This window comes from Trichomycterus rosablanca, chromosome 7 (assembly GCF_030014385.1).
Source record: "Trichomycterus rosablanca isolate fTriRos1 chromosome 7, fTriRos1.hap1, whole genome shotgun sequence".
NCBI lineage: Eukaryota > Metazoa > Chordata > Actinopteri > Siluriformes > Trichomycteridae > Trichomycterus > Trichomycterus rosablanca.
This window is the reverse complement of record NC_085994.1, coordinates 7,046,457-7,059,956: the sequence shown is the minus strand read 5'-3', so window position 1 is coordinate 7,059,956 and position 13,500 is coordinate 7,046,457. Positions and strand designations below refer to the sequence as shown.

The 13,500-nt window shown below is 41.6% G+C and overlaps 1 protein-coding gene across 2 annotated transcripts in view; it reads right to left on the bottom strand.

The window, feature by feature from the left end:
• Positions 1–13,500, bottom strand: part of ccser1 (coiled-coil serine-rich protein 1) — a 177,177-nt gene that overhangs the window by 99,168 nt on the left and 64,509 nt on the right. For both annotated transcript variants that reach the window (XM_062998916.1, XM_062998917.1), the window contains exons 6-7: positions 11,440–11,581; positions 535–612 (exon numbers count right to left, since the gene is read on the bottom strand). In XM_062998916.1, the coding sequence (XP_062854986.1) occupies positions 535–612; positions 11,440–11,581 (220 nt within the window). The remainder of the gene's footprint in view (positions 1–534; positions 613–11,439; positions 11,582–13,500) is intronic.

Genomic DNA, 13,500 nt, shown 5'->3' with positions numbered 1-13,500 from the left:
CACACCACCACCATGTCAGTGTCACTGCAGTGCTGAGAATGATCCACCACCTAAATAATACCTGCTCTGTAGTGGTACTGTGGGGGTCCTGACCATTGAAGAACAGAGTAAAAGCAAACAAAAAAAGCATGCAGAGAAACAGATGGACTACAGTCAGTAATTGTAGAACAAGGGCCCAGGTGGCGCAGAGGGATATTCCGCTAGCACACCAGCACCGAGATTCTGTACTCCTCGGTTCGAAACTCGGCATTGCGAAAGGTCGGCTGGGCGCCATCTAGCGGGCATAATTGGCACTATTTTGTGCTAGGGGGCGGGATGACCGGACTATGTGGGTGGGGTCTTCAAACGCTGTACAAAAACTCTGGTTAGCAGATAGACTGTGACTGGGACTGTGCACTTGTCGGAGGAGACGTGAGCAGCAACATACCCTCCTCGAATGCAGTCAGGGATCCACAGCAGCGGAAGACAGATTGACTACACTAAATTGAGAGAAAATGAGAGAAAAATGCATAAATACTTTTTTTTTTTAATTACCTTAAAAGGAAGTGACCTCTCACTGCAAGGGCTAATGGGTAAAGAATGAAGGCTGCTGGCAGGACTGATCTCGGTGCTCTGAAAGAAAGAGAAAAGGAATAAACGATTTTATTTTATTAGGATTTTAACATCATGTTTTACACTTTTGGTTACATTCATGACAGGAACGGTAGTTACACATTACACAAGATTCATCAGTTCAAGTTCAACAGTCATGGACAATTTTGTATCTCCAGTTGACCTCACTTGCATGTCTTTGGACTGTTGGAGAAAACCGAAGCTCCCGGATGAAACCCACACAGACATGGGGAGAACATGGACCGCTCCACCTGGGAATCAAACCCAGGACCTTCTTGCTGTGAGGCGACAGTGCCTCAGCCCAATTGTAAGCTGAACCTCAAGAGCAGCCAAAATGTGGATGTAGGCCGCTCAGGTGGCGCAGCGGTAAAACACGCTAGCGCACCAGAGCTGACATTTCGAATCCGTCAGTTCGAAACTTAGTTCTGCCATCCGGCTGGGCTGGGCGGCTGCATGAACAACGATTGGCTGTTAGATGGGAGTAGCATCTCATTGCAGCAAAAAAAGCTAAGGATTTAGACTGATTTGCTATTCTATAGTTATTCTATTTTAAATCCTACCACCCCGCCTGTCCGTGAAATTATATCTTATATGAAACCACTCCGTGGTGCAAATAAGGTTGGGGACCGCTGTGCTAGGGGGCCAGATGACCGGACTATGTGGGTGGGGTCTTCAAACGGACCCTGATTAGCAGATAGAGGCGTCTGTGCAGACAGCATTGGCTGTTGCTCATACAGGGTGGGAGGCCGGAGCAGGAACTTCATAACTGATGCAATTACGACCTCTGCTGGCTGATTGATGGCGCCTGCAGTCGGGATGAGGAATGATGCTGATCAGGGTGTGGCCCTCCGTACACAAAGCTGAACCGCATATGAACTTCGTGCAGGTGAAAAGATGCAGTCGGTTACTGCACACGTGTCGGAGGGGATGTGTGTCAGTCTCACTCTCCTCAATCAGAAGTGGAGATCAGCATCAGTAGAAAAGGAAGCGTAATGCAATCGGGTAATTCGGTACGACTAGATTGGGAGGAAAATTGGATAAAATGCAAAAAAAAGTGGCTTAATGGCAGTATAAATATGCACACCCTTAGAGTAGCACTTTACTGCAGCTCTTTTTGATTTAATAATAACATTTTTTTATTATAAGTCTATCAGCATGCCAGATCTCAGTAATCTTTACCCACTGTTCCTTGCAAAAGCACTCGAAATCTGTCTGGTTGCGAGAGCCTCTCCAGTGCTCAGCCCTCTTCAGAACACCCCACTCATTTTCTATTGGATTCAGGTCTGGGCTCTGGCTGGGTCATTCCAAGACCGACTCACTAGCAGTAGCTGAACCTAACAAAGCTTTACTGATAAGACTGTCTGTGTCTCCTGAGTGGCAGCACAGTGGCTAAGTGGGTAGCACTGTCGCCTCACAGCAAGAAGGTCCTGGGTTCGATCCCCAGGCAGGGCGGTCCAAGTCTGCATGGGTTTCCTCCGGGAGCTCCGGTTTCCTCCCACAGTCCAAAAACATGCAGTCAGGTTAATTGGAGACACTGAATTGCCCTATGAGTGAATGTGTGTGTGTATGAGTGTGTGTGTATGTGTCTGGGGATGGACTGGCGCAGCGTCCAGGGTGTTACTGTGTGCCTTGCGCCCATTGAAAAGCTGGGATAGGCTCCAGCACCCCCCGTGACCCTGATTGGATAATCAGTTAAGAAAGTGAGTGAGTGCGTGCGTGAGTGTTTCCTGGGTCAGTTTTAGTATCAGAAAAACTAACCATTTGAAAAAACGTCAACTAGCTGAAATAAATGGTGCTTTTCCTTTTCGTTTGTTCTCGTGTACTGTGGTTTTGTCACATGATTTATCAAGTAAAATGCTTGTCTGTCCCTCCACCACCCACCGACCGGCTGCCTCGTTGACAGGACAGATGCAGAGTGAATAAAAAAACTTTTGACACATGACAAGACAATATATTTCCATAAAAACCTCTATATGATATATACACCGATCAGCCATAACATTAAAACCACCTCCTTGTTTCTACACTCAGTGTCCATTTTATCAGCTCCACTTACCATATAGAAGCACTTTGTAGTTCTACAATTACTGACTGTGGTCCATCTGCTTCTCTGCATGCTTTGTTAGCCCCCTTTCATGCTGTTCTTCAATGGTCAGGACCCCCACAGGACCACTACAGAGCAGGTATTATTTAGGTGGTGGATCATTCTCAGCACTGCAGTGACACTGACATGGTGGTGGTGTGTTAGTGTGTTGTGCTGGTATGAGTGGATCAGACACCGTGTCCACTCTATTAAACACTCCTACCTAGTTGGTCCACCTTGTAGATGTAAAGTCAGAGACGATCGCTCATCTATTGCTTCTGTTTGAGTTGGTCATCTTCTAGACCTTCATCAGTGGTCACAGGATGCTGTTGGCTGGATATTTTTGGTTGGTGGACTATTCTGAGCCAGCAGTGACAGTGAGGTGTTTAAAAACTCCCTCAGCATTGCTGTGTCTTATCCACTCATACCAACACAACACACACTAACACACCACCACCATGTCAGTGTCACTGCAGTGCTGAGACTGATCCACCACCTAAAATAATACCTGCTCTGTGGTGGTCCTGTAGGGGTCCTAAGGGGCTAAAAAAGTATGTAGAGAAACAGATGGACTACAGTCAGTAATTGTAGAACTACAAAGTGCTTCTATATGGTAAGTGGAGCTGATAAAATGGACAGTGAGTGTAGAAACAAGGAGGTGGTTTTAATGTTATGGCTGATCGGTGTATAATAGTTACGACATAACAGGCCCCAGGAAGAATGTTCTCCAGCAGCCGTATTCTTCTCAGCACATCAGAGCACCTTCAACAAGCTCCATTTATAAAAAAAATTGTTGATTTAATGACGTAAATTTAATGTAAATAGTTGATTTATTGACGTGATTAGCAAATGCTGCATAAACACTTGACTGTGCCAGGGTGTGATGCCAAAAAAATGAACTGTTTATGCACAAAGGACTTCATCTAGGACTTAAGTAAAGAAGTGTAATTAGAAACGTTCAGCTGATCATTTTAAAGCATAACTCATCTGACCCTTTAACCTTATGTAGCTAAAATAAAATAAATTGATGCCTAGAAAGCAGAATAAGGCTGTAAAAAAGATTCAATTATACTTTCGAAATGTCACTTAGAAACTGTAATTAAGAGGAATTGGAAAAGTCCAGAAAAAGTCTTCTATAACAGGATAAACCACTGCAGATTCCAATAAAATGCAAGCGGAAGCCTTTGGAAAGGCCACAAACATGAACTTGACTCGAACATCATAAAATATCGGTTTTTAGAGTCAAAATGCTGTTAATGCAAGATGACCAGAGAATGTTTTAGTACTGAAGGCTTTTTGCAAGGAAGAGTGGGTGAACATTTCTAGAACAAGAACAGAAAAGCTTCAAGCTGTGTAAGTGTTCGCAGGCTGTAATATCTCTCACAGGGTGTTACTGACCTGCAAAAACCCTCAAAAAGCAACAAAGTATAGGATTTAGCTGGAGGTGCCTAAACTTGTACATCCAGCTGTATGTCTGCATATCAACCCAGTAAAATAGAGCACACACTGACAGTTTAATCTACATTATTATTATTGTTATTATTATTTATTTAATAAGTTAGTAGGGTTTTTTTTCTATATTATTTATGCATTTTCTCCCAATTTAGTATAGTCAGTTTGTCTTCCGCTGCTGGGGGATCCCTGATTGCAGTCGAGGTGGGTATATTGCTGCTCACGCTTCCTCCGACCCCTGAGCCCTTAGCGGGACCCTTTTTTCACCCATGCATTCAGCACAGGTGCCCCTCTATCAGCTAATCCGGGTCCTTACACAGCGTTTGAAGACCCCACCCACATAGTCCGGTCATCCTGCCCTAGCAGAAATGTGTCTGCTGCAGGCACTGCTAATTATGCCCGCTAGATGGTGCTCAGCTGACCAGTGGCAACTGCGAGTTTCGAACCGAGGAGATCAGAATCTCGACGCTGGTGTGCTAGCGAGATATCACGCTGCGCCACCTGGGCACAGTTATACACACTTTGGTTACATTCATGACAGGACAGGTAGTTATAGGTTACACAAGATTCATCAGTTCAAGTTTTTATTATCAAACACAGTCATGGACAATTTAGTATCTTCAGTTCACCTCACTTGCATGTATTTGGACTGTGGAAGGAAACCGGAGCTCCCGAAGGAAACCCACACAGACACGGGGAGAACATGCAAACTAAACACAGAAAAGATCCAGACTGCTCCACCTGGGGATCAAACCCAGGACCTTTTTGCTGTGAAGCGACAGTGCTACCCACCAAGCCACCGTGCCACCCCATAGCATCTTATAAAAATTTTTTTACTAAAATAGGGAATGTTTACTGTGTTGTTAAATGTCTTCAGTAAGTTGCTCTGGATAAGAGCATCTGCAAAATGCCAGAAATGTAAATATAAATGTAGATTCAGCAGTGCATTAGACCCCAGCACCACCAGTCCCTCCTCAGTGGGTACTCATTAGAGCTGCCTGTGAGCACCTACTGCTGTTTCAGAGATACTTCAAACCAGTAGTCTAGTCAACTATAATGAAATCGGCATACATATACAGTGTATCACAAAAGTGAGTACACCCCTCACATTTCTGCAAATATTTCATTATATCTTTTCATGGGACAACACTATAGATATAAAACTTGGATATAACTTAGAGTAGTCAGTGTACAGCTTGTATAGCAGTGTAGATTTACTGTCTTCTGAAAATAACTCAACACACAGCCATTAATGTCTAAATAGCTGGCAACATAAGTGAGTACACCCCACAGTGAACATGTCCAAATTGTGCCCAAATGTGTCGTTGTCCCTCCCTGGTGTCATGTGTCAAGGTCCCAGGTGTAAATGGGGAGCAGGGCTGTTAAATTTGGTGTCTTGGGTACAATTCTCTCATACTGGCCACTGGATATTCAACATGGCACCTCATGGCAAAGAACTCTCTGAGGATGTGAGAAATAGAATTGTTGCTCTCCACAAAGATGGCCTGGGCTATAAGAAGATTGCTAACACCCTGAAACTGAGCTACAGCATGGTGGCCAAGGTCATACAGCGGTTTTCCAGGACAGGTTCCACTCGGAACAGGCTTCGCCAGGGTCGACCAAAGAAGTTGAGTCCACGTGTTCGGCGTCATATCCAGAGGTTGGCTTTAAAAAATAAACACGAGTGCTGCCAGCATTGCTGCAGAGGTTGAAGATGTGGGAGGTCAGCCTGTCAGTGCTCAGACCATACACCGCACACTGCATCAACTCGGTCTGCATGGTCGTCATCCCAGAAGGAAGCTGACGCACAAGAAAGCCCGCAAACAGTTTGCTGAAGACAAGCAGTCCAAGAACATGGATTACTGGAATGCCCTGTGGTCTGACGAGACCAAGATAAACTTGTTTGGCTCAGATGGTGTCCAGCATGTGTGGCGGCGCCCTGGTGAGAAGTACCAAGACATCTGTATCTTGCCTACAGTCAAGCATGGTGGTGGTAGCATCATGGTCTTGGGCTGCATGAGTGTTGCTGCCACTGGGGAGCTGCGGTTCATTGAGGGAAACATGAATTCCAACATGTACTGTGACATTCTGAAACAGAGCATGATCCCCTCCCTTCAAAAACTGGGCCTCATGGCAGTTTTCCAACAGGATAACGACCCCAAACACAACCTCCAAGATGACAACTGCCTTGCTGAGGAAGCTGAAGGTAAAGGTGATGGACTAAACCCAATTGAGCACCTGTGGCGCATCCTCAAGTGGAAGGTGGAGGAGTTCAAGGTGTCTAACATCCACCAGTTCCGTGATGTCATCATGGAGGAGTGGAAGAGGATTCCAGTAGCAACCTGTGCAGCTCTGGTGAATTCCATGCCCAGGAGGGTTAAGGCAGTGCTGGATAATAATGGTGGTCACACAAAATATTGACACTTTAGGCACAATTTGGACATGTTCACTGTGGGGTGTACTCACTTATGTTGCCAGCCATTTAGACATTAATGGCTGTGTGTTGAGTTATTTTCAGAAGACATTAAATCTACACTGCTATACAAGTTGTACACTGACTACTGGAGTTATATCCAAGTTTTATTTTTATAGTGTTGTCCCATGAAAAGATATAATAAAATATTTGCAGAAATGTGAGGGGTGTACTCACTTTTGTGATACGCTGTATATATACAGGGTGAGTCAAAAGTCGCAGAACACTCTTTTATGGGAAAATCTGAAATATTAAGGGAAAATTACATATCTGAATAGCCCTGCAAGTAATGGGTAAGGGGGCCTATCTTTTAGGCTATGTCCGGAACATGGCCTCCATCTTAAAAGCCGCCATATTGGATCAAGGGCAAGTTTTTCCAATGGGAAGGTGGTCGTGTAGCATAAGCAGAAGCAGAAGGTTCTCAGAAATCGATTGCCGCAATCAGATTTGCAATATCTCTTGTGGTTCAAAAGTTATCAACACAGAAAGTTCAAAGTTTGTTGTTGGTTGCAGGTTACAACTGAAGATGGAAGTGACGAAAGAAGAGAGGATTCAGGTGATTCTGATGTCCGGGGAACGCAGCTGCCGTATCATAGCCACAGACTTCAACAACCGACACCCAGAAAGACCAATTTCACACAGCACTGTCGCATCCCTCATAGCCAAATTCCGAGAAACCGGGACTGTGGACAACAAGCCACATAGTGGTCGTCCGAAGACCGCTACCAACGAAGAAACCTTAGCGATGGTTTTGGCAGCCTTTGCGAAAAGTCCACGACGCAGCACGCGACGTTTCGCATCAGAATGTGGTGTCAGCCAGTCATCCCTTGTACGGATTCTTCATACCAATAAGTGGCACCCCTTCAAGATCCAGCTGCAGCAGAAACTATCAGAGGATGACCCTGATAGACGTGTCGAGTTCTGCACCTGGGCGTTAGACCAACATCAACGGGATCCCGCATTCGCACAGGGCATTCTGTTTAGTGACGAGGCCAATTTTTATGTCAGTGGTGAGGTCAACCGCCAGAACGTGAGGTACTGGAGTGACGAAAACCTTCACTGGACAGCAGACACCAAAGTCGTAGGTGATGTGAAGGTTATGGTGTGGTGTGGAATATGGGGCACCCGTGTAATCAGACCCATTTTCATCGACCAGACCCTAAATGCTCAGCGCTACCTGACAGTGCTACAGGAAACAGTGTTCCCATCCATTCTGACCGAAGATGGCAGTTTCCCCTGTTATTTCCAACAGGATGGGGCTCCACCACACTACGGAGCAGGTGTTCGTCAGTGGCTGGAAATTCAATTCCCTGGTCATTGGATTGGCCGTCGTGGTCCTGAGGAATAACCGCCCAGATCACCCAACCTCACACCACTCGACTTCTATCTCTGGGGTCATCTCAAACAAATTGTGTATGCTGAGAAAATCCGCAACAAACACCACCTTCAGCACCGCATCGTGGAGGCTTGTGACAGTATTTCTCCAGAGATTCTCATGCGGGTTCATAACGATTGGATCCAGCGCCTTCAGCTCTGTGTTCAGCACCAGGGACAACACATTGAACACGTCAAATAGCTGTGTATCACAGGGAACGTTCCCAGTTGTTGTTGCAACTTTCTGTGTTGATAACTTTTAAACCACAAGAGATATTGCAAATCTGATTGCGGCAATCGATTTCTGAGAAATCGATTTTCTTCTTTGATATGCTACATGACCACCTTCGTATTGGAAAAACTTGCCCTTGATCCAATATGGCGGCTTTTAAGATGGCTGCCATGTTCCGGACATAACCTAAAAGATAGGCCCCCTCACCCATTACCACTTTCTGAGTGAATCTGATGGTTATTCCACACAAATGCAGATTCGTCTCATATCCGCACTTTGATGACGTTTAACCACATCGCTCAAGCCTCGAGTTTTAAAGATTTTAAGTTTAGGGGACGTCGAGTTACAAGGTACCACTGTACTCGATTTACTAAGTCTGTGGACGCAGAGGGGGTGTATGTCAAAACACGGATAAGAATTTTTGCCAGTGAGACAGAACATGAAGTCACTGGATGTTCTAGGTTTACATTCAACCGTTAAGGTAGGCTGTGCTGTGTATTGTAGCTTCTATTTATTCTATCATTGAATTTATGAGTGTTATTTTAAGACTGCTGTGAAATGTGGCACTTTTCTTTAAAAATCTGTGAAATCTGTGATTTTTAAAAAGGTGATGCTTTCCCGTGAATTTAGTGAAAAATTTGAGGAGTATTTCTGTATTATCTTGATTGAGAATTTCTTTTAATGTATTGGGTGTATGTAGTCTTTGTCTTTCACTGTTGTACTTTGGGCATTCATTTAGGATATGTTTTATGGTGATGGGTGTCTGACATTCTTTGCAAAGTGTAGGGTCTTCTCCTAGTATTAGCTGTTGGTGTGTTAGTCAGGAACGGCCTATTCTACATTAAGTGTTGATAACATGGTCTGTACGTTTTCCATAATGTATTTTCTGTTTATTCCTGACGTTGGGGTGTTCATCTCGTAGTCTAACCCTGTAATTTAGATCTTTAAGACACATTGTGCTTTTATTTTCTATTCAAAATGCATTTGATAGCTGGTCTTCATTCAAAAATTGGCGTATATTTGCGCTGCTCCAGGTTGATCTCGGGTGATATAATAAGCCGAGGGAAAGAAATGAGAGAAGTTTTCATCTGTGCTCAATATCACCGGGTCATACAACACAAACACGGCAGAGAGGAGAGAGTCATTGTGATTCTGGCTGGGAAGCAGTTTACACATGGAGATGGAAGACGGCACATTTGCAAGTTAATGAGAGGACACTGTCGTCAAGGAGGGCAAACAATTTCCTCTTTAATATTCATGCTCTTCTTCCTTCGATGTCTCTCTTTTTTGGCTCGTAATTGTTATTTTAGGTTTTTATGATGTACAAAATAGATTTCATGTTGCTGGCGGTTGGAGAAATGTGATGAAGAAGCTGTCTGGCGGGTGCGTCGTGTCTTTTGTGTTATGGTCAGAGTCAATAAAGACAGCTGAATGAACAGCAGTCAACAGAGAGTAAAAGAACTTCCACTCAAAACAAATCAGCTGGTGTTTACAGCTTTCACACCGGGTTTCAATCAAAACCTTCCGATGACGAGAGCTGTGGTGTTTAAACTGGTTTAGCAGGGCTCCCAGTAGCTCTGGTCTATTTCTATACAGTGGAAATTGGAAGTATTCAGACCCTTTGACTTTTTGAATGGACAGAACTATCATTTTTAACCATCAATCTTTACTTATTTATCTTTACTCTTTACTACTGAATTGATGAATCTTGTGTAATGAGTAACTACCGTTCCTGTCATGAATATAACCACAGTGTAAAACATGATGTAAAAATCCTAATAAATAAATAAATACTTAATCAGCCATAATCAGGCACTCTGAACCATCATCAGGTACATCCAGTTTGCTTTAATCATCCTATTCATTGGGTCCATAATTGTCCAATTCATCAAGCCACAAACAAAAAAAGGTAAATGAAAAATAAAGGTGACCAAAATAACAGAAACTAAGTAACAAAGTAAGCGACGTAGGCCACTCAGGTGGCACAGCGGTAAAATACGCTAGCACACCAGAGCTGGGATTTTGAACACATCGTATCGAATCTCAGCTCGGCCATCCGGCTGGGCTGGGTGGCTACATAAACAACATTTGGCTGTTGTTCATCCAGGTAGTGAGCCAGACAGGGACCTCATAACTGATGCAATTACGACATCTGCTGGCTGATTGATGGCGTCTGCAAAGAGTAGTTTGTTTATTTGTTTGTTTATTAGGATTTTACACTTTGGTTACATTCATGACAGGAACAGTAGTTACTCATTACACAAGATTCATCAGTTCACAAGTTTAATGTCAAACACAGTCATGGACAATTTAGTATCTCCAGTTCACCTCACTAGCATGTCTTTGGACTGTGGGAGGAAACCGGAGCACCCGGAGGAAACCCACGCAAACATGGGGAGAACATGCAAACTCCTCACAGAAAGGACCCGGACCGCCCCGCCTGGGGATCTAACCCAGGACCTTCTTGCTGTGAGGCGACAGTGCTAGCCACTTAGTCACCGAGCCACCCTCTGCACAGAGTAGAGGAGTAATGCATTGATCAGGGTGTTTCTCTCTGTACACAAGGCTGACATGTATATGAACTCGCCTCGTGCAGGTGAAAAGATGCAGTCAGATACTGCACACGTGTCAGAGGGGGTGTGTGTCAGTTCCAGTAGAGAGGAAGCATAACGCAATTGGGTAAAAATTGGACGCACTAAAAATTGGAAGAAAAGGGGAGAAAATGCATTAAAAAATCTGCAGCCCACGACAAAGAAAGTGGACAAAAAAGGGGAGCGCAGAAATGAAAACCGGTTGTCAAAATACAGCAAACTGTTCTCAGGAGAAGAGGAAGAAAGAAAACCCAGAACAGCCCAGGGAAGGCAATGCATGAGCGGCATCTGACCCTCCTAACTGACCTAGCCTGTGCCCAGCGTGGGTCCAAACATGGGGCCCGCTCTGGAAAAGGGCTGACCAAAAAAACTTTGTACATAACGTGTTTTTCTTATTGGGAATGGACAGTACGAGATTAAACTGTTCAGACATGTTTCCCATCCAAACAGGGATTAATTTCTGCACAACAGGTCAAGATAAAGCAGATGTTCTTCAGGAACAACTGGTGTGTGTGTGTGTGTGCTTTGCGTGGTCCAGTGGCCTCTGATAAAGCTGGTGTAGATGTTTCACAGGCCAGAGATCATCTAGTTGAGGGTGATCATATTCTACCACGTTTCTTACCTCCTGTAAATGTCTGCGGAGACGCAGCAGGAGCGTTTTCATGGCCGTGCAGTCCTGTTGCATAAGTCTTAAGGGTAATGGTTCCAGCCCGGAGAACGGCTCATCATCACGGGATAAGCACAGAGACACTGGCCGTGGTTCCCTGCAAAATAAAGAATCAAACACAAGACACTAAAGGGTTAGAACGTTTCTATACCTGCTGTTTTGTTACTGACTTTTTTGTAGTGAAGATTCCATACCACGAGAAACGGGTCTGGAAAAGAATAATGGCTTTTTCACCCTTCACATCACGATCTATGCATCTATGCATTACTAGGCCATTTAGAAACTGCACCATGCCGTCCCACCTTCCCATGACAGCAGGCTGGCTAGTTAAATGCTAATATACTATTCTAGCTCTTATTCACACAGGTAGAAAAGTAAAATTCAAGATTCAGAGTTTCAGCTCTCAGTGATTTACATACAGTACTGTGAAGAAGTGTTTGTCCCGCTACTTTTTTTTCTATTATTGCTAACTTGTCACATTTAAATGTGTCAGATCTTCCAACTCATTTCAGTATAAAAAAGGCAACATGAGTCAAGACAGAAAGGAGCTTTAAAATATTCATTCCATTTATTAAAAAAAAAAGATTTATTTAAAACCTTTATAATTCATGTAAAAAATAATTCCCCCTAAACCTAATGGTTGTGCCACCTTGGCAGGAGTATTTATTCATTTATTTATTTACTTTTCTATTCATTCATTCATTCATTCGTTCATTTATATTAAGCTATTTATTCATTGATTCACTCATTGATTTATTAATGTATTAACTCCCCCCACCAAATCCAGAGAAATACAAAACAAGGCCAAAATCCACTACATAGGCTGTGGCATTACATAATAAATAATAATAATAGAAATTAATAATAATAAATAATAAATGTAATAGAAATTAATAATTAATAGTAGAAATTATAAATAATTAATAATAGTAAAAAAAAAAATAGTAATAATAGAAATTATTAAATAATAATAGAAAATAATAATAATTATTAATAATAACAATAGAAATTGACGATAATTAATAATAATAAAAGAAACTAACAATAATTAATAATGATAACAGAAAATAATAATAATATATAATAGAAATGAATAAGAATAATAGAAATTATTCATAATTAAAAGTAATAATAATAGAAATTATTAATAATAATAGAAAATAAGAATTAATAATAATAGAAATAAATAATAATGATTAATAATAGAAGTTAATAATAATGAATAATAACAGAAGTTAATAACAATGAATAATAATAGTAATGAATAATAACTATAATATAAATTAATAATAATATTAATAATATAAATTAATAATAATTGAGAATAGAAATTAATAATAAATATCATAATAATAACAAATAATTATTATTATTAATAATAAATAATGTTATAACTTTTAATAGTAGTAGTATTTTTATTTATTTATTATTATTAATAATGTTATTATGAGTATTGTTATAATAATAATAAATAGAATTAGTAAATATTATTATTACCATTAATAGTATTATTATTATAAAATTATCACTGTTATTATTATTGCTATTATTATTATTATTAATTATAATTATTAACAATAGTGCTATTATAATTATTGTTACTATAATTATTATTATCATTTTTAAAGCTATTATTATTATTATTAATTATAATTATTAACAATACTGCTATTATAATTATTGTTACTATAATTATTATTATCATTATTAAAGCTATTATTATTATTACTATTATAACTATAACCATTATAACTGTTATACTATTGTAACCATCTTCTAGACCTTCATCAGTGGTCACAGGACACTGCCCACGGGGCGCTGTTGGCTGGATATATTTTAGGTTGGTGGACTATTCTCAGTCCAGCAGTGACAGTGAGGTGTTTAAAAACTTCAGCAGCGCTGCTCATACCAGCACAACACACACTAACACACCACCACCATGTTAGTGTCACTGCAGTGCTGAGAATGATCCACCACCTAAATAATACCTGCTCTGTAGTGGTCCTGTGGGGGTCC